Here is a 21,300-nt window from a genome sequence, read left to right as displayed (position 1 = left end):
AGCCTAAGTCCACTCCCACAGCCCTCCTAAAACATTCCAGAAAACAGTCCAAGTCTTGGTAGACCTCTTCGGAGGGTGCCATCAGTTTGTCTTTGGGAATATCCGCTCAGTGCAGGGTGTTATGGTTCAGAGAGAGAGCACAGCAAAAAAACTACTTTGCTAAGTGAAAAAGAATCACACTAAACAGAGTGTGAGTGTAATGTGAGAGTAAAAGTACATGAAAGGGAAAACAGAGGAAAGAGAGAGAAAGACACAAAATGGAGACACAGGCAGAGGAGGGGCAGAGTGTGTGTGCACAAACAGGAGATGAAGGGGCACACAGAGTGAATACACAGCCAGTTGGTACCAGGCAGTCCCATGCTGCTACGAGTCTCCTTATTCTTGTTGTTTTTCTCCTTTTTAAACTTGGTCACCAGCCGAAATTTGCCACTGCGGCTGCGTTTGGAATAATCCAGCATCTGGTTCTGCAGAAACACACAGGGAAATCAATGAAACTTATGTCTCAAATCCATACCAACTGAATGAACCTAGCATCTAGTGCAGCTCAGAGCCCTTGTGGAGAGGAAAGAGCTTCCAATCTCATGGTCAGGAGGAGGAAGAAAAATGGTCAGTTCCATGTCAACCCAGGGACCTCTGGCAGTAACTCCATGGAGTTTTCTTCTGAACTGATTCTGTCTCACACTGTGACCCACCCACAGGAAGTCACTGAAGCAAGATGAGCAGAGCTAACTAACGAGGACAGCACCTCGGGAAATTGTTTTGCTCCTGCATTTGAGAGTTATTACCTCATCATCACTGGGCTCCATGAGTTGCCATAGCCAAGGGATGTCTGCTAACTTCCTCAGCTGAAGGTCCATGTCTGTCAGCGCTGCTAGGAGCTGCTCCTTCTGTGGAGGATCCAGCTGCTGCATCAGAGACAGAACCAAAGGCAAACAGCGTTCAGAACCATAGGCTGGAATGCAGAGCATGTTATCTCCTTCAAGATATTTTTAAAGAAACCACATATCAAGACATTCGTTTCTAGACAATATTAAGCTTCCTCCCTCTCAGGGAACCAGAACTCAGAGCTAACCAGCCTGATCTTGTCGTATAATGTGTAACGTTACCAAACCATGGAGGCAATGGATGGCACAATTTGTTTAAATCCCACTGGTAAAGTTTGCAGTGACTTGTTACAAAGCCAAAGGAGTCCAGGGGCCAGCAAGATTTTGTCTTCGTGCCATGGCCACAGTAAAAGAACAGAGGAAGTAAACGGACTGAGGGAAACTACCTCCAAGCCCTTCCCTCCTGTTTAGCCCTCCTTACCAGTGCCATCTTGCCAGCCAGCAGAAGCTCTGTCTCACTATGCAGGGCTTTAACGTTATTCACCATCTCTACAACAAGGCTGCAGTTCAGACCCTGTGGCAACAACAAACATGTGTAAGGGCCAGAATACACAGCAGTCACATGGCTAGAGGGAAAGGAGTCTCAGAGAAGCGAACAAGAACCAAGCAGAAAACAGTAACAAAATTGCGGCAAAGCTTAAGAAACAAACTGCCTAGAAGTACCTCTGTCGATTTGGATTTGGCATATACTTTATCCATAGATTTGGAGCTGGCATTGACTGCATGAGCAAGTTCCTGTTCCATGTCTTGATAGGACTGGGCTATTTCCCGAATGCTGGGGAGAGAAACATAGACCATGTCAGCTGATCCTCATTCTTTTCTATTCCAATGCCATTCTGGGTGCTGAGGCTATGGACATAGCAGCATGGCAGTGCTCGTGTAGGTGATCTGACCTCTGGCAGATCAGTTCCCGTCCAGGTGATCTGCCATGGATAGGGCAAGGCAAGCGAGGCATCCCTTTTATATGATCTTATGAAAAGTAGCACAAGTCTAACCCCGGCATGTTTTACCAGAACACAAGCAAGGAAGCACAGCCCTAAGACAGCAGAGCTGATTGCAATACCTGTACTTGTATGTCTAAAGGGATTTTTGAAAGAATACACTAATTTATACACTTTAGCACTAAATTGTGCCTGAAAATGAATAACACATGCAATTACTTACACAAATGCAGGGCATGTGCACAAAACTCCACATGTGCACATTCTTTTTTGCAAAGCACAACTTAGGGCTAGAGTTTAAAATATGGCCCTATACTACATGTAGACTGTGATTTTAGCAGCAGCTATGTACATGGTAGTTCACAGAAGACTTTGGTGGTGTTCCGCTCTGTGCATTTTCTCCTAAATGCTAGTATCAGTGAGCAGGACACCTGCGAAAAGAGTGCAAGTGTGTATATTGGTGTGAAAGTCCTCTTTCACCAATCTCTGCTGTGGCTCTGGGTTAAAGGTCCCCAGCAAGTCTGGCTTCTTCACTGAGAAGCAGCTGTTTCATTTCTGACAAATTCACTGGCAACATCTAGGGCTAGAACAACAGATGAACCTAAATCCCCATGTTCTTTAAAAGTATAAAATTAATCTCACCCTGAAAGGAGCAACAAAGGGAGCTGTGCTTGCTTGTGCCAGGAGTGAATTTGGTCCACAGTGACTGAAAAAACTTCACTTTGTAGATTTAAATTCTAATGCAGCTGCGGTAGAGCAATGAGCAGATGAAGCTATACATTGCTCTAGGCTATTCCCAGGGATACAGATGAGCACTGCAGGTGATCAGACAAGACAGCTTTGGAAGGAAAGGGAACGTGACAACAAGCACCACACTCAGAAGCCAGGAGGGGGCCTCATGAGCCCAGAGGAACAAGATGCCATAGTAGGACTGTGAGCCCCAGGAAAAGAGAAGCGGATCTCACCTATGAATCAGAGCTCCTGCCGCTTGACCAAACTGGTTAATCTGGGTGGACTCTTCTTCAGACATGATCTCTGGGTGCAGGGAGAAAGAGGAGGGCCGGGGCAACTCACACTTCTGTTTATCTTCCCAGGACTTTAGAGTGCTCTCAAATGCCTACAAACAAGGAAAATGCACTCAAAACTACCTTGCAAATCTCCCAGAGAAAGCATTTCAACCCTGGGTTTGCCTGTATTACAGGCAGGGCTGGCAGCACCGTCGATTGACACTCCCTGTTATAAGGCCCTCCTGTTTTCAGTTGCTTACAACTGTGACAAACATTTGGGCTGAAATTTCCCATGCTGGACGTTTGACTCAGGCTCATTACTTTTTTTCTGTGTTGGAAAATTTCAGTCCAAACAGTTCAGATGTTCCTGAGAATGAGTTTAGGGAAAAATGCATTGTTTTGGCCATGTCAAAAAATTGTGGTCACCTTTTCTTGGAGAAGCTTTAGCATCCCCATGCTTTGGAGCAGGGACTTGAAATTTGGCAGGGGGTGGCCTTTATGTCAGGAACAGTCATTTTGCTTTCCCCATGAAAATCCACACAGATCTGGCCAAGTTATAAGCCTTTGAAAAACTGTAGTTCGCACATGCTCAGTAGAAACTTGCTAGAGCTTGACAGGTGAAGTCCTTGAAGATTCCATCCACACTGGGCATACTCCAACTTGGGGCTTAGCAGGCTTTCCCTGGGGCCAGGTATCATAGGTCTGGCAAGGCAGCATGGAAAAACAAGGCTAAAAATGTGGGGCTAGAACATGACCTCAGGGGGTAGGGTATTGAGAGGGGTTAGGGTGAAGGCTGGGACTGGGGAAGAGACAGATCTGGGACAGGTTGGAGGGACTAGGGCAGAAGGGATCAAGCTCAGGGAATGGACAGAAGAGTCAGGGCCCACTAGAGCACACTCCCATCCAGAGCCTGGAATGGAACCCAAGGTTAAGTCTCACCGTTTCTCTGCTGTCAACTAATATCTGTGAAACCCACTACCAAAGTGTCTGTCCATTCCCCTCTAGTGCTGGTCCATGTAGAGGATGACAACCTAGTATTGCTATCAGTTACTCTGTTAACTCAAATAGCAGAGATCTAGGTGATGAATCTGAAATTTCCAACCCCGCTGATGACCCATGTAGGTGTCAAATATTAGAACTGTTTTCCAGTTTGCTTTTTAAAAAAAAACAACAGGAAATTACACACACACAAAACTACGTTAAAAGAACATGAAAAGTCAAGCACTCAAAAGTTAGGAAATGCCAGACTTAGGGTTGCCCATGCCACCTTAGTTTGCCCTCCCTTGTGTATATGCATTATGATACAGCCTTTAATCACATGATCATATACTCATTTTCCACAGGATCATTGCTCTGCTTCATTCAGTGCACAGGATGGGCCTGCTCTGGGGATGAGGCAGGGTTGTGTAGAAAAGTAGACTTGTCTGTAGGCCCCCTACATTTGTTGCAGAAGTTGGAAGGTGTGTACAGAATGAAACAGGGGACTGCAGGAAGAGAAAGGACAGTCTCACAGTTAAGGCCCTGTCTTTGCCACTGAGTTCTTAGCTGATGCTGGGCAACTCACTTTAACAAAACTTTTCACAGATGATCACTAACTGTGTGTTTCTCATTTTTTGAGTGGCCAACTTGGTACCCTGGAGTCTGCTTTGCAGAAGGGTTGAGCACTCAGAGCTGCAACTGAAGCCAGTGGGAACAGGCTTCAGTTTGAGCCTAGAAAGTGCTACAAATGCTAAGCAGTCTGAAGAAAAATCAGGCCCTAGGTGTCTCAAATTGGGCACCCAAAATGAGTGGACACTTTTGACCGTACTCTGTCCATGCGTGTGCTCCCAGCTGTAAAACAGGGATGAGACCCTCTCACCTTGAGAGGGTGCTGTGAAGATAGAATGATTAATATTTGTGAGCACTCAAGTGATGCGCACCATAGAAAAGCCCACGAGGAAATTAGCACTACTCTCTGAGTAGTGTGCAGTGAACTAGAGGGTCATCCACTATGTTGCTGCTGTAGGCTAAGCTCATCACAGACACGAGGGACTACAGGCACCTCTCCACTCCCCCCAGAGGCTCCCCAGGTGCCACTCTCCCCTCTCCCTCTATTTAAGAGACTCTCTGCAACCGCTCTTTCCCCCGTATGCCAGGGGCTTTGTGTGTCTCATGTTCCCCTCCCCAATACCATAATCTCCCATTCTTCCCCCCACAATGCCAGGGGCTCTGTGCACCCCGCCCATCTGTCACATGCCTGGAGCTCTATGTGCCCCACATTCCACCCCTGCCAGGAGTTCTGTGTGCCCTCCATTTCTTCACTGTCCCCTTTCCCCTTACCATTGTCCCCCATTGTCTTCCCATGCCAGGGACTCTGTGCAACCCATTCCTCCTTCCCCCATCCCATTGGTTTTGTGTTCCGTCATTCCCCGGTTCTCCCAACACATCTTTCCCCACCATGTCATGAGCTCCGTGTCCCCCCCATACCATGGGGTCCCCCATTCTCCTCCCAGCCAGGGGTTCTGTTTGCCCCCTCCATTGCCTCTTCCCCCATACTAGGGTCCCCCATTCTCCCCACAGCCTAGGGCCTCTATGTGCCTCCCCATTCCCCCATTCTTATATCTTTTCTTTTTGTCAGGGATAGAAGACATTCAGGAGGTCAAAATGTTAACCCCTATTGAGAGGATGGGCAGAGCTCACATGGGGAGTACTGTTATGCTGGAAGGTGTCAATGGCTGGCCTCAATCGTCTATAGTCAATGTCAGATCTGGCTGAAACTGCTGAGTCTGCTAACCAGATGCCAGTGGCTCCGTGTGTTCACATTTCCTCCTTCCAGGTTTCCTCCAAGTCACTGGGGTTCTGGACAATGATGTCTAGAACATTCCCTCAAATTTTGAAATTGATTGGGTGCAGCATTCAAATATTATCATGTTACAGACAGAGAAATGCCGTTCAGTTGAGTGTAGGACCTCGTTTCTCCTGGCCAATAAGGCCTGGAGCCGCACACTGAACAATGAAGAGAAAACAAAATATTGAATAGCTCTTCATTAATTGAGTCTCATCCATCCAGTGCACAGAATGAGGCAGGGGTCCTGCGGAAAAAATAGTATGTGATCATGTCATTAAAGACAGTATGCATACACGCAAGGGGGCCAAGGTAAGGTGGCATGGACAACCTTAATTCTAGCATTTCCTGTTTTCTTAATGCTTGATTTTGCAAAGTTACCAATATTCTTTTAACAGAGTGTGTGTGTGTGTGTGTGTGTGTGTGTGTGTGTGTGTGTGTGTGTGTGTGTATATATGTATATGTATATATATATATATAAAAAGTATACATTGCACACCTGATATGTATATCTCTCTCTACAGTCTGTCAGGTTATTGCATTCCTCTCTGGGAGTATATATGGTGTTAAAGGATGTCTCTCTTGTACATGTACTGTACTGCAGGGTTACTCTTACCCTGTCTCTAGTTAGTGTCTGTGCCCTGTTCTTATGAACAATCCAAATATAACCAGGGGGTTGAATCCAGGCTTCTCCATCCACTTGTACAGGCACTCCCTCATCTCCCAGGATTGCTATCTTCACTGTCCGGCACTGCGAGAAATAAATGCATTAAATAGGTCCCAAAATAAAAGTTAATAAATGTATTAAATAGGTCCCAAAAGACAAGATGTGTTGTATATGTTTCCTCTCAAAATGTTTCCCTATGTCTGACAGACTTGTTCTAATTGTTGCTGGTGAGGCTGGACCACCTGATTCAGTTCTTCCTGTGCAGGGCAAACTCCCTTGGGGCCCTGGCCTCCGGTGCATCATGCCTTGGGTTATCTAATGGATTGCTGTGCTAGTCAGTGTTTCAACTGCCACAACCTATCTAGATCACAGCGAACAGTGGAAAACCATTCCATGCTCAATACCATCTGAAGCTACTAGCCCTGATCCCTGCAGGCTCCCACATCAGGACTAGAGGAGTCTAAGAGCCACAGGCTTTGCATTCTCTGCCCTGTTGGGACTGACAGCAAGCAGAAACACATCGCAGCCTTTAAACCAAGTGTTCTGGGTGAGGGAGGCATAAGGTTGGCCAAGAAGCTCACAAAAGCAACAGATACCTGTGCAATCCTGTGATGCTGTAGATTAATCACTCGTGACACTGCCATCTGCATGCTACCAAACACGGCTACCACCTCCAAGATCTTGTCATCAAAGGAGGGGGCTGTAAATGTCTAAGCAAACACAAGGGGAGTGAGAATTCAATTCCCATATTTCTCTGTTTTAGAAGAGCTTCCTTCCCTCCCAGGGATGGAGGTTTGTGGCTTTCTCTTTTGCTGTTTATTCACTATATAATTAACAATGAGGCTACAAGGTGGATTTTGAAGTGATCCAAGAAGGAGAAAAAGTAGCCTCTGTATTCCCAATGGGCTTCCCAAAGCAGCTAAAGGATCATTCCTGCACAGTGATGACACATAAGCCTCTACACAACATTCTTCTTATGGGACTTGATTATCTCCATTATTTGAGGTCAAAATTTTGGAGCCTCACGCAAAGCCCACTGAAGTTTATGGAAACACTGCCCTTAGCTTAAATGGGCTTTAGAGCAGGCCTTTTGAGCAGAGAGGAACAGGGGGGCATCCCAGAGCTCATCTATCGCGCTTCATGAAAGTCAGAAGGATTGGAATAGGATCTAACTCTAGTCTGAACCCCTGTGGCTGACAAGTTGCTGAAGTTTGACTTTTGGGTAGCCACATATTTCACAGAGAAACCTCAGCCAGACATGCTCTTGTTCCAGTCATCAGGTCTCAGGTGCTACTGGTGCATTCAACAGTAAATACTGAAGAAATTTGTCACGTTCCCATTTGCCACCTTCAAGGAATACTCACATCATCTTCTTTGGTGCCTCCCCAGAAGTTAGTGCCTCCAGCATAGCTGGGAATGTTGAGTACAGCGATCCCCTGAAGACTGGGCAAAGGGATCGGACGCCCATCACACTGCACAGAACAGAAGATAATGTTACATTTATAGTTGTGCTGATGTTAGCAGGCAGCAATTTTAAAGCCTCTCCAGATTACTCAGTCATCACTAGGCAGACTGCTGAAGAGAACAGAACATTGTCCAGATACTGTTGAGGGCACACTCACTGGGCTGGCACTGAAGCACACTGCCTGCATAACTGGATGAATTCCCAGGACTACTGGCCTTGTCTACACCAGGAAATTATATCATGTTATAATATCAGGGCTCAAACAGCTGGTACGTGCCCATATGCTGTCCCGGCACTTCTCTGAGTGACTGGCTTGCTTTCCAGAGTCTCAGCTTTTATTTAAAAAGAGAAAGCAAGTCTCCAGCTGGTATGGTGGCAAAAACACACTCAAAAATGTGAGCTAAGAGTATTGATGCAGAGAGGAATAATAGCTCTTGGGGTAATGAAGAGCCCTATTCATGTCACTGAGATGTTAACTCTTGATGCCTATTGATGACAGTTTAAATGGGAACATTAATTACTTCATTCCTCATGTAAGAAAGAAGAGGGAGGGGCACAATTTCCAGTGAGTGCTGTTTCATTCTGGTGACACAAGCAGGTGTCACCACCCCTCTTTTCCCCCAGTCAAGCATGAGCCATGCCTTAGAAATGTAGCAGAGCTCATGGGCACATTTAAGCCCCAAGCAAAGGGAGGTCCAGCTGAGAGAGCCTGGTGGAGCCAATGGCATTGCGATCTCACTTTGAACATCTGTACAATTTGCTGTGAGTGGTGTCGCATTTTGACAACTCATGGATTGAGCTAATGTTGTGGGGGAAGCCTGGAAGAATATCACCATTTTCTTCCCCAATCTGACCCCCGTAGAATATGTGTTAACTAATACGTTAGACAACCAGAGTAGATAAGGACAATGGTGTTTACAGGAGATACAATGTTAAACACAAAAACCCTTATCTATGCTGAGGGCTAAGTCTTTACTTACTAACGTTGTGTTAGTCAACGTTTTCTAAAACGATGTAATTTCCTATCACAAGCACAGATTCCATGTGTGGAGAATGGGAATATGTTCCTAGTATCAGCAGAGGCTACTTTCATCAGGCTGAGGATTGACATATGCTAATAGTGCAGCGGGGTTGGGCTGGGGAACCCCAAGGACTGAAAATGGAAATGTTCCTCTGGAATCAACAGGTTGGGACAGATTCAAGGTGACTGAGGGAGATGCTGGAAGGGCTTCATGTGTTCAGTTAAAGACTGATAAACGATGCTAAAATAAATGTGCCAAATCAGAAGCGAAAAATTTAAAATTGACGGGGATGGGAGAAGGAGAGATTTAACCACGTAAGGGCATTTTCTTTCTCACCTCCAGCAAGACTTTTTGCTCCAAGTTCTTGTATGTTCTGTGTAGTAGCTCCTTGGTCCCGAGCACTCCATACCACATCATGTTTTTTGTACGACTTCTTAGAGGGGCAAACAAAGAAACAAGAGATACACCAGTCAGCATAAGGCATTGTCATTTACTGTCTGATTGCAAGAAAAGATTATTTCAATGATACCTCCCAATCCCCTAAAAACAAGAGTCGTACTCTTTCAGAAGAAACAAGAACTGGAAATTGCCACCTCTTGTATTCTGAAAAGAGGCTGCCCTTGAAAAAAATGAAACAGGAATTAGGGATGATCCACTAACATGAGCTGTCAGAAATATGTGCAGATGCTCCCAAGAGGGAGATGCAACCAGTCACATGCATCACTGAGCTGAGGGTGTTGCTGAACATTGCTCAGGACAGAGAAAACCTATTAACCGCAGGTTGTTTGAAGGACCCTGTTTCTATACAGGTATCCTGAAGACCATAGAACTATAGGCCCGATTTATAGGGCAGGGTGCGGGTTTAGAATGGAGTTCCATGGCATTTGGAGTTGGGACACAATTCTTTCGTAGCTAAAAAGCAGCCATATGAGAAAGGCTGCTAGTGAGGTAATGAAGTAAATGCCTGAACCACTGCATCCAATCCATATCAGAGCTAGCTACCTGGATCTCCCATGTTATCTACAATGTCTTGAATTAGGAAGTAATCAAGGTGAAACTACTAATGCTGGTTTCAGATGACCAGCTTCAAGGTGTCATAGTATATTATAAACTGTAATCACTTCTGATGCAATCACTATAGACCGAAAAGACCAAAATCTGCCTCCCAAAGAACTGACCTACCTGCACTTCTCTGGGTGCTCATCACGTTTGTTGTTGAAGTCCAGAGAGATCTTTGCATCCAATCCAATTCCAAAATAATTATTCATGACACACTTCTCTGTGTAACACTCTCTATCAAGTTAAAGAAAACAATTTTTGTTAAAGTGATCCATATCTTTTACACCCCTCTCAGCCATCCCACATCTCCTGACACACAGATGGCTGAAAGAAGAGGAGGAGACCAGCAGGATCTTCTGTAGTCTAGTGAGAGCTGATTCAACTACCCCATAAGAAACTTCATAAAGAGCAGTCTGGACACACTGTGTAGGGGTCCAAGGTCCTGTGGATTCTGCCAATCCCTGGCCACAGAATCTGCAGCTGAATTCACTCCTGTGCCACAGAACTGTGCTCAAGACTCTACAATTTCATTTTGAAAATGTTACATTTCTAGCCCTTATGGCTGTGAAGAAAATCTCACAAGTGTGGACAAAGTGTAACTGACAAGGTGATAGGTGCCTGACTCAGCAGAGAGCCTGAAACAATAACTCAGTGTGGTCAACTGCTCAGCTCAATGGGGTGAAACGTAATGATGATGATTGAAATGTCAATATTTAGCTATTTTACTGCTAAAGATTTGAGTGGAAACATCCAAAACATGGGTTTATCTCACAATTCCAACTCCTTTCCCACTCCCTTTCTGGACACCAAAAGGACCAAACATCCCGTTAGCCCACAGCCAAACCGTCCAGTTTTCCCCCTGTACAGCTTCGTCAGACATAGCCAATACAACAATCTGCAGCGCACCAATTGAAAATTTAGGGACACAGGCAAATGAATGTGATTTACTCTGGGGACAAACACCACAGGGGGATTGCATTTATCACTTTCACAGCTCAGTCAGTGAAAAATGTGTAATTTTTGCATTTTCATGAAGCTGCTGCAGAATTTACAGATTCCTGCAGAATCTAAGGGGCCTTATTGGAGAAATCAGGTCTAGCTTGCTGAACAGCTAACTGGACCTTGCCCAGATCACACTAACTGGGAGAGGGAGACACTCCCTCACATCCACAGTCCTGGGAGGAGACTGGCCGTGGTTAGATTCTCTCACTAGAAGCCTCATATCTTCTGCATTGACTCCCTCATGCCCATACACCTTGATAACTGACATCCAGCATGGGAGGGCTGATTTACACATCTCTTCATCCCGGCGCTGCCTACATCCCCAATTAACTCTCAAAATCAACCCTCTTCCCTCCCCACAATTTACTGACGCTGAGGTTCATCTGGAACCATTCATTCCCATCTAGCTCCTCTGCATACTCACAGGTTTTCTGGCTCAGAGTTAAAGGGATCTGCATTGATCAACAATCGGCTGATGACCGAACTCCCAGGCAGAGAACCAGACATACCAGCACGAATATCTGGGGGAGAAAATAAAGAGGGAATAGTATGTAGGGCATATCATGGAGTTTATTAAATATGGAGGCCAGGGCATGTTAACACAGGGCAAAGAACTGCTATTTACTCCCAGAGCCAAGAGGACTGGGGTGAGAGACATATACCCCCCCATTGGAAAAACAATAAAATCAGACATATGACAAGTACTAGTCTCAGGGCTCAACCCTAACCAGCACTGGGTCCAAACATAGGTGTTAATTCTTCTACTTGGGATCAAAACATTACAATGTGCCAGAAAAGGGCTGTCATCATTTTTGGCTCTTTCTGGAAAAAGGAGATCACACACACACCCCTTTATGGTGGGGAACCCACCTTTGCCTTTTCTTTTTTTAAAGGAAAAAGGCAAAGTAAAAAGTCCATGTGTCTCCATTTGTACAGCCCCCAGCACCAAGGAGGGCTCCAGAGCATTCTTCTACCCTCCAGCAAGACGCAGTCAGCAATCAAGCTGTAAAGGAGGTGGGAAGGGAGTGCATAAGTCTCTCTGCTGGTTTGGGTGTGGTAGGGTCCGTGCCTGGGGAAGAGGGGACAGAAGCGATCTTACTGCAATAGCTCTCTCCTGCTGCTGGGGCAAAGAGTGCAGCTGGGTCTCTGCCTGACTAGACTGAGGGGACAGAAGTGGGGTTCAAGGCTGCACACCACTCTTCAGGAGCTGCTGCTTCTTGCTCACACATTATCAGCTATCAATGAAGACGTGCCAGGTTTAGTCAGGGAGAAAGTGACCCCGACTCTTTCTGGACAAGAACAAACCAATGTAAACAAACAAGGCAGGATTTGTGGTGTTAAAGTTATCAGTGAGTGACCTGCTAAGAACATCAAGGGATAGATACAGCTGCAGGATCTCTGAGATGGGAACAAGGGAGACTGAAAGTACTGCCAGTGACTTCGGCCTTGACTTGGAAGGACCACCCTTCACTCTCGGGCTTCTCTTGAACTCAGGCTCCCGGACTGTATTGAGAATTTTACACTTATTTACCATTGCAACAACCTACTGTTAAGCCTACACCTTTGTGCAATCATCAAGACCTAAATCCTGTCTCTGCACTGCAGCCATTAAATCTGTGTCTTGGTCTCAGCTGGGGGTCATTTTAATCTTTTCCCAACATCTTCACTATTCAAGCCCGTTGGAAAGTTACCTGCAAATAGATTACTCTCTAACTTGGCTCTGGCAACGGTTTATCTGCGAGAACGGATATCAGACAAACATTTCATGCCCTCAGCTGGAGAGCTGAAGCTATGCTGTTGTCACCCCAGCTCAGCAGGCTGCCTGAATGGGAAGGGGTGGGTGAGACACTCACTTGGGTAGAGGATCTTTGTGTTGAGCATTGGCAGGTTGTCCCGGTTTCCTGTCTGGGGAGGAAGAGATGCAGAGCTGCCCAGCGACAAACTTCCTTTGTTTATTAGCCTTTCACAAGGAGATTTGGACACTACAAAATACAACACAAAACACTGGAATTGACAAACATTGTGTATTGCTCAAACAAGCACACACCAGCACTGCACAAGCAGTAAGGAACAGGGGACAGAAGGTAAAATTACCAGACACTCAACGTCAACACATTCCAGACAATACAAAGCACAGTTACGCAAAGAGACAGAACCAGACTCTTGAAGAGACAAAAAGGTTTGGCCCAAGTGCAACAGAGAGACACACAAACACTTGATACCAGCAGTGAGGCACACAAATACCTTGAACTAATACTAGGAATGGAGATGAGAGAGGTCTGGCTTCAGTTGAAGAAGAAAACAGATGATGGGTATTGGCCTAGTCCACAGACCCAGTTCAGTTCTGAATGTATTTGGAGTGAATAGGGCTCTCTTACAATTTCCTCACTCAACAGTGATTACAAGCTGGTTCCTTGCTCTAGTATCTGTGCAGGAAGGCCGGGGTCCAATAAGAAAATGTCAGAGGGGGAGTGGAGTGGACGACACCTGAGAGCACGGCAAGCTGACAGCACTGAGAAGACTGGCTGCTGCTGTCAGCATAAGGCTAATGAATCTCTTGGGTCTTACAAATTGCACACTAAGATCATAAACAAACCCGCAAAAATCTGAGAGGGGTTCCTCTTTGAGCAGAAAGGAGACTGTTTGGCAAAAGGATTTGAGCATGGTTACAGAACTATCGCCAATCTCACACAGGAGGAAAACAGGTTCCAAGAAGGGATGGGCACAGAAATATCCTAAAGCACCTATGGAAAAGGGAACCCTAGTGCTTGTCCAAATGCAGGAACCTGGGCTGCCTGACAGCGACTAGTACCTTTCCGATGACTCCTCCCTTTGGGAACTCCATAGTTGCCACTGTGCAATGGCTGCAGGGAGCTTTTATCCTCGTTCCTCAGCTCCTTTCCCTCCTCAGAGGTGGAAAGCCCCAGAATGAAGTCCTCCTGCTCCTGTGTCTGGGCATTCTGCTCATCAACAGCTGGACAGAGAGAGAAATCAGACATGTGTCTTACAGCTCTGTCATGAGAGCACAGAGGGAAGGCAAACAGCACGGAAATACAATACTGCCCCAAAATTATATTCCCACACCAGAACTAATCCAGAGTTGCCCCAGGGTCTTGAATGGGGCGATCCACAGAACTCCTTGCTTAAAAAAAACCACGTTAGTTTTCATGAAAGATACCAAATTATGAGCCTGATTCAGCTCCCATTGATGTTAATGACAAATCTCTCTCTGACTTAAATGACAGTAGGATGAGGGCTCTGATGGTGCTGAATTTATCTATCAATGAATGGCAGTGATAATGCAGACTTTCCCACACCGTTTAACATGAGTCAGCTCTGACCTGGAGGACTCAGCTTTTGGGGTGAGGGTACTTCAGTCTCCAGGCCCACTCATTGCTTGGTCTCTCTGCTGAGACCACCATCAAGAGAGCTTTGATGGACTGTGAAAAAATTTGCCCAACTTTAATGCTTGCCATAACTGTATTTATACTACCTAAGGACCTATCTCATTTGAGCTATGCTACAAATAAAGGACCTGCCTTTATTTGCATGAGTTCCCCGGAATTGCTAGCCAAACAGAAAGATGCTAACTGATGTGCATGTCAGATTTCTGTTTGCTCAGCCCAGACCGTGACAATAAAATAGGCCATTTGAAGTGATCACCAACATTGGTATATGTGGAGAAAAGAGAGGGCTTGGGCATAAACTGATAAAAAGGAAGGAAGGAATTAAATGTGTGTTTTTGGAAACAAAACGGCACAGAGGACTTAATCAAATATGTTCACAAAACGCAACGGAACTTATTTGTTCAAGGGATGGTGAAGTCAAGTGCTTATGTATTACTCGGAGAAATCAAAACCTCCTCTGGATGGAACTAACGGGCTTGGTCTTTCCCAGACACAACCTCTCCGCATCAGTTCTTGTTTCTCTGACAAAGGACAGTGATCACCCAGATTATTACACTGTTGTAAATCCAGGTAATATTTCAATGATTTGCAACTTCAGGCTTAGTGCCAAGTTTAAGGTTGCTTACTCATTTAGGTGTGCAGAGACTTTAAATCTCTGACTTTTACGCTTTTCTCTCCCTTCTGTAATACACCAATACATACTTCCCTCTCAGTTCAACCGGGATTTCCTGCTTGACACTTTTGAAGGGACTGGAACTTGGAGCTGAGGGGAGGCAGGGAGAGGGGAATGGGTCACAGGCATGGCAGCTGGCGTGTTCTGCTGGAGCTGGGCCACAAAGGGCCAGTGAGCACACAGTGGGCCTAATGAGTATGAAACAGTCAGTCCAGGTGCCAATTAAAAGCCAACCACGATGTTAGGTTTTGGATCCAATCTATCTAAAGAATTTCTAAAGCACCTCCCCTGGGAGTATTTACACATTGTACATGGGTTGCAGAAAACAGCAGGCCAGCCAATTTGCCATTCTATTCTTTGGTTTAATTGTTGCCTTCTACCTTGGAGTGTGCTGTGTGACCAAGTCAGCCAGGACAGCTGTAAGAACTATGGAAGGCAGGTATATTAGCCCATGAATGATAAAGGCCCTTCCCTACAAGCTGAATAGAGGTTACCTCAGGTCAACTAGGGACACATGGATCCAATTAAGGGCTGCCTGCAACTTTTCAAAACCTCTGGGGGGCGACGGAGGGGGAAACAAGCTGCTGCTGAGCCAGTGGCAGCAGGGAGAAAGGCTTCTCCAGGATGAGAGGCTGCTCTAACCAACCTGACTGCCTGTTTAGAAGGACTGGCATCCTGGGGCCAATAACAGGACAACATCCCCAACCCGCAGAGAGGGGGCAGGGAAAGGTATCCCCCTTTTATTTTGTGTTGTGAATTTGTTTCTTTTATTCAGTGGAGAAGCGCTCCTTGGGCCTGTCTTGAGGCCTGCCTTGGCAATACTAATAAATAAACCCCGAGGGGAAAGACAAACGCTGTCCAGGCGGTGCTGATTTACCCCAGTCCGCACCACCACCAGAGGGGGAAATGCTAAGTCCGAAGAGAAGGAGGAGGTGCCCAGCTGCCAGGTTTGGTTCTGTTCTGATTCTTTAGGGAATGCTTTACTGAAGAGGTGGGTCCTACAGTGCGATATGAAGATGGAGAGGCTAGGACTCTTACTATATGCCTTTGATGTGGGCCCTTTAACTGGGGCCAGACTGAGAATAGCACTGAACAGACATATGATGGCAAAGACTTTCTAACTGGTGGCCTAGGGGTGGAAGGTCAATCCTGTAGGAACCCTTCTTTGTATGGGGAAAAATGCATACAGGCTTACTGGAAGATTGTCATACAGATCAGGAATGTTGTGGTTAAATCATGAATCCTGGTCCTCCCTGGAGTAAAGGCAATGTACATGTCCCAAGAGCAGACAATGAACTGCAGGCAGGATCCCGCACCTCTTACCTTTTTCTGCATGTTCTATAATCTGACGAATGGCTTTTTTCAGGCTGTTGGCTCTCAACATTAGCTGCTCTCTAGGCCGGAATATCTGGGGACGGGCAGTGCATGATGATCCCATGGAGTGGTCACTAGAAGAATCACAAGCACTGCCAGATCCATCACCATCTTCTGTCTCCTCTGCAATGGTGGGAGGTGGGTTTGACAGAGACGAAGAGGCTTGAGATTCATCATTTAATGTCTTCAAAAGGGAGTCCAGCTTCTCCTTCAGGACAGAGCACTGCAGGTTAAAGCAGAAGGTTTGTGCACGACCATACCAGTGGAACTGGGTAGCCCCCTGCCTGTTGGATTGCTGCTGTACGCGCGCCAGCTGGGTCTCTCTGACAGCAGAGTGGTTTTCTCCCATTCCTTTCTACATTTGAAGTGCTCTTTTCCCAACATACCTTCCTGGCCATGACCTCCGACTCCTCCGAGCTTTCCGTCGCTTTCTCGTAGGCCTTCCCTACTCGAGCCACAAAATCCTTCACTGTCTCACAAAGCACCCTAGGCAAAGGAGGCAGGCAAGACAGTCATTCACAGGTTTGCTCACCATTCTCAGGGTGACTTTTCCCCCTTGATCCCCTGCAATGGGCTCTCCTGGACATACTCACTTGGCTGAGGAGATGACCACAGAGTGTTGGTCAGAAGTCAAGATTTTGGACAAATGAGCAGCCACAGAGTCTTCATAGAAGAGAATCTTCTGCACCTGACGAGAGCCAGAAACAAGCTGTTAGATTATTGTTCCCATCGTGCACCTAGGCCCATGGCCAGGGTTCCCATATCCTGTGTTACACTTGGGCTTCCCATATTGCACTCTAAGGTGCAGGGCCATGATTTCTATTCACTCGACTTTATTTGGGTTTCCTCTGAGAGCTCTACGGTACAGATCACAGTTACTGGTCTGGCGTGACTATCTGATCAGGAAACGAACTTCTACCAGCTTGTCAATGTGGTACAGAGTTGGGGCTCAGGACTATCCACTTGGGAATAGAAAACACTGTTTTTTATGATTCTGAGAACGTTGTACAGTTTTCAGCAGCTCCTATAGCATGCCACCTTGTATGGCAGTGTACGGAAAAGCCAATATAACTTCCAGTCCAACCTGTCTTCCTCTACAGCCCTTCACTTGCCTAATATGGAAGCGTCCCCATTTCTGCAGCAACCTATCTCCTATCATGCCTCCTTAAGAATCTATTGCTTTCGGCAGCCCAATTCCCATCCATCTCTACAGCAGGTCACCCCTCTGATGTAGAGCCCATGCCCACTTCATTTAAATTCTCTTCTCCATAGCCCGCTCCCTTGTCTGGTTTGAGCCCATCCGCTGCTGAATCCCCTCCCAGTCTTCAGCCCTTTGCAGCTGGCTAAGTACCTCAGAATCCTCACTGAAATCTTCAGTGACTGTGGAAGTCGATGACTGACGAGGGAGTTTGGTTTCATACACCATGATGCTCCACCTATTGAAATGAAACCATTGCAACTATTACTACCAAACTGATGGCCTTCTCGCCATGAGAAATACAAATAACCGTGGACTAAGACAGAATGAAAGGGCTCTTTATATGACCTGAATGAAAGGCTATGCACATGTGCATTCAGGATAAAAAAAAAGACCGCATTCCTATAGATGCATGTGTCACATACAGGGGTGCTTAATGTCACAGCATGTCACTTTGTAAAGGGGTTTGAACTGGGGGAAGGGAAGGAGTGATACCCTCCAAACAAACATTCCTTTCCATCCCCACGTCCTTAGTATTCCCTATTCGCTACCCCCACCTTCTCTAACAGAAAAAACCTGCAGGTTTTGCTATAAGAATTTCCATGGTCCAACTCTCAAAGGCTGCTGCAGATATATTTTTTAAGTGTCAGCTTGATCTAGAAATAAACACTAGCAGTACAGATGTCCACTTCAGCTTTCAGTTTTACTTTTTGATTCAGACATGAAATAGCTATTTCAAATCCTGAGTGAACACCTGATGGCAAAATCACAGACTGTCATGCAGCCAAGTTACACTAAGAAGATTTCTGGAGTACAGAGATTGTGGACCATGTCAATTTCACTGTGCTATCGAACTTCACCACCCAACTTCTAGACATGACATAATGCTCAAGACTATAGTGCAGGATAGGGAAGCGGATGTACAAAATGATATAACATCCTTGCCATATCTAACTACTATGAGTTTATTGCAGCCTTAGATCTCCTCTGATCATCCATACCAAACTGTGTAGTGGTTTGGGACTAGGTTGAAACCACCAAACTCATTTTACAATCATCACTGATGCATGTGTAACTCTGGGCAGTAAGGGGAGACCTCTGCCTCTCTCCTGCCAGGTGTTACTAATCACTTCTAGATTGCACAATATCTCCTTGGTGCGATTATTCTGCAATGCAAGAATGCTTTGCCCTGATAACTGAGTATAATGGGGAACCATTGGTGAAACTAGTCAGTAGTTCAGGCAAATAAGAGTTAGGAACAGTATGACTGTCCTGGCAGGCTGATGTCTCAGAACAGAGTTTAGCACACACTCAGTGGTAGAACTTGAGTCAGAGATGTGGATGTTGTGGTTGGGCTGACACTCACCTGTCCAGCATTTTGGTACTGGCCCTCTCCAGCTTCTCCAGGATCTGTGGTAGCTGGGTGTCGTCATCACATGCAGATCCCCAGCCTAGCACCCGAGCAAGGTCATTTCCTGTACCCAGGGGAAGCACTCCCAACTGGCACTGCACCAGGAGAAAAGAAGACCAATATGGATATCCAAAAGAGAAAACGCAAGCCCCATCCATCCAAAAATAACACTGAGAAGAACCTCACTGATTCCCAACCTAGATCAATCCCTGAGAGAAAACTAGTCATAAGATAAAGAGGACTCCAGCTAGGACTGACCACAACCAGAAAAAGCTGTGAATCGAGAGAGGAGTAGATTCCAATGATACTCCTGACCTATCCACTACAAAGAAAACCTTTGCTCAATATTCTCATTTTACACCAGGTGGTGCTGTTGCCTTTCCTAACGGAATGGCACAGGGATCTCCAGGAGAAAATCTCCAGAATTAACACAGCACACAGAACACTCACTTTGGGAAAGTATTTAGCTATTCCTGGACTCTGATACCAAAGGGACTCACACCCTCTCCTAGAATTATTAGAGGGACTGGAGTAGGAGCGCTGGCCTTTTGGGAGCTAGTCCCAGCTCTCTCCCGGGAGAAATCTATGTAGGGAATGGTGTAGGAGCACAGACCGAGCGAATGCTCAGAACTACTCCAATACCTGGCTGTCACAGGAGGGAACTATGTAGAAGCCCTGACAGTGAGGGGTGTCACTGTTAGTGTACTGCCCGGCCCCATTCAGCAGAAGTTACTGCAGGAGCACCGGCTATGGGAAGCTTTTAGTTGCTTCACTCCTGGCACAACTGTATTTCTGTCTGATCAGAGTCCTCTTCACCCGTGGTTGTCTGTTCTTCATTCTTATACATGGACAAGCCCTGTGGGCAGGTACCTGTTTGTGAAGATTGAGGCTGTCAATTTCGGACAGAACCCATCCAACACTTCCATCCCCACCACAAACCAGAATCCGGAAAGTGTCAAATTTCTGGAATAAACGTAAACTACAGGAGGGAAGAAAAAAAAAACAGATGGGAAGAAGAATGTGCTACTAAAGAAACAGGAGTGATTAGCTATGTCAATCTGGGTTACAAACTTTGCTGGGTAGTTTTGACTAGGCTGTTTTTTCAATGAACACAAGTCACTGCTAGATTTCGGATGAATTTGAATTCTTCATTGTAAAAAGGAAGTATAAATACAGCTATGTGCAATGTTCATATCTATTTACTGTATAGAATGGAGAATCTATACCAGGGCACTCCACTTCTGCATCAGCCTACTTTACTCTCAACGGTAGAGGAAACAAATATTTGGCAGCTAATAATCTGCTGAATTAATACCTGTCTGCAGATTTTTGGTGTTCTGCATACAGTTAGGTTATTTGTCATGGCTTGGATTGTTCTGAATTCAGTGCCTCCATATTCAGAGCCATGCCAATTAAAGAAAAGACTGCAAGAATGGGGATTCAGTACATGCACGTGTTCAGGAACAGGAGATTAAACCTCACAATTCTGTCACAAAGGTACTCTGCAAATCATTGCTCTGCTGCCTTGTCTGCTTTGCAACCAGGAAAACAACTCACCACCCAGAAAAGTGTAACTTTCCCATTCATCTGAGCTAGTATGGACACTGTTCAGAATACTAGGCCTAAAAATTAAACCTTTTTTAAAAGCTGTCTGTGGTTCTTACTGTAAAGCATCCAAGGGTATTGCCTGTACTAAATAAATTTGCTACAGCACTACAGAAAAATCATATTACTGTAAGCAATCACCACAGCATTGAGAAAAAGCTGTCATAGATGATGGCATTTTGTGGTGCACGGTTTGATTGGCGTGAGTTTGAAATTACTCAGTGAACATTATACCACGCCATCATTTATTTTGTTATTGCCACTTTCTTTTTCTACAAAAAAAGCAATTTTAAAAATTTGATAAAATTATTTGATACTATATTTCATATCCCTCCCCTTTGAAAACATGTGCCTTAGTACCACAAATCCAACCATACAGGCAGAGAGAGGAAATAACTAGTACTATTTAATTTTATAACCCTCTAAAAATGATCGAATATAACTTTTCCATCAGAGCGCTTCAGTTTTCAGGTCCACTATCTTGCATCCTTCTAAGGTGAACAAAATGTCTATGGTAGCTACAATAGTCCACAAGCTATTAGATTTTTAAATGGTCATGGTCCAGGAGTGGATGCTGCCTGATCTCGGACCCCAACTCAGTATGGTTTGAAATTCCTGCTTTTACTAAAGCCATATTGGGGGAATAGAAAAGGAAACACGTGTGATGGGCTTTTTTTCTTTAAAAAGGCATTCTCCCATGTGAACGAGGCTCGAGATGTTAGAAACAGCCCAGGAGCAATGACTTAGTGGTCAGGGTGGAG

At 45.5% G+C, this 21,300-nt stretch overlaps 1 protein-coding gene across 6 annotated transcripts in view; it reads right to left on the bottom strand.

The window, feature by feature from the left end:
• The window catches only part of DGKD (diacylglycerol kinase delta), a 111,957-nt gene that overhangs the window by 7,451 nt on the left and 83,206 nt on the right, over positions 1-21,300 (bottom strand). For 5 of the 6 annotated variants that reach the window (XM_034780580.1, XM_034780582.1, XM_034780581.1 and 2 more), the window contains 19 exons: positions 19,805-19,913; positions 18,890-19,029; positions 17,677-17,761; positions 16,919-17,013; positions 16,712-16,811; positions 16,275-16,548; positions 13,684-13,845; positions 12,725-12,853; positions 11,296-11,392; positions 9,993-10,103; positions 9,147-9,243; positions 7,688-7,795; positions 6,920-7,033; positions 6,273-6,407; positions 2,791-2,942; positions 1,548-1,659; positions 1,306-1,398; positions 786-905; positions 347-464 (listed from right to left, as the gene is read on the bottom strand). In XM_034780580.1, coding sequence (XP_034636471.1) covers positions 347-464; positions 786-905; positions 1,306-1,398; positions 1,548-1,659; positions 2,791-2,942; positions 6,273-6,407; positions 6,920-7,033; positions 7,688-7,795; positions 9,147-9,243; positions 9,993-10,103; positions 11,296-11,392; positions 12,725-12,853; positions 13,684-13,845; positions 16,275-16,548; positions 16,712-16,811; positions 16,919-17,013; positions 17,677-17,761; positions 18,890-19,029; positions 19,805-19,913 — 2,351 coding nt within the window. The remainder of the gene's footprint in view (positions 1-346; positions 465-785; positions 906-1,305; positions 1,399-1,547; positions 1,660-2,790; positions 2,943-6,272; positions 6,408-6,919; positions 7,034-7,687; positions 7,796-9,146; positions 9,244-9,992; positions 10,104-11,295; positions 11,393-12,724; positions 12,854-13,683; positions 13,846-16,274; positions 16,549-16,711; positions 16,812-16,918; positions 17,014-17,676; positions 17,762-18,889; positions 19,030-19,804; positions 19,914-21,300) is intronic. The other variant, XM_034780583.1, reaches the window with a different exon arrangement.

This window comes from Trachemys scripta, chromosome 9, assembly GCF_013100865.1.
Source record: "Trachemys scripta elegans isolate TJP31775 chromosome 9, CAS_Tse_1.0, whole genome shotgun sequence".
In the NCBI taxonomy this organism is placed as follows: Eukaryota; Metazoa; Chordata; order Testudines; family Emydidae; genus Trachemys; species Trachemys scripta.
The sequence above is the reverse complement of the archived record's forward strand: the minus strand, read 5'-3'. Positions and strand labels throughout refer to the sequence as shown.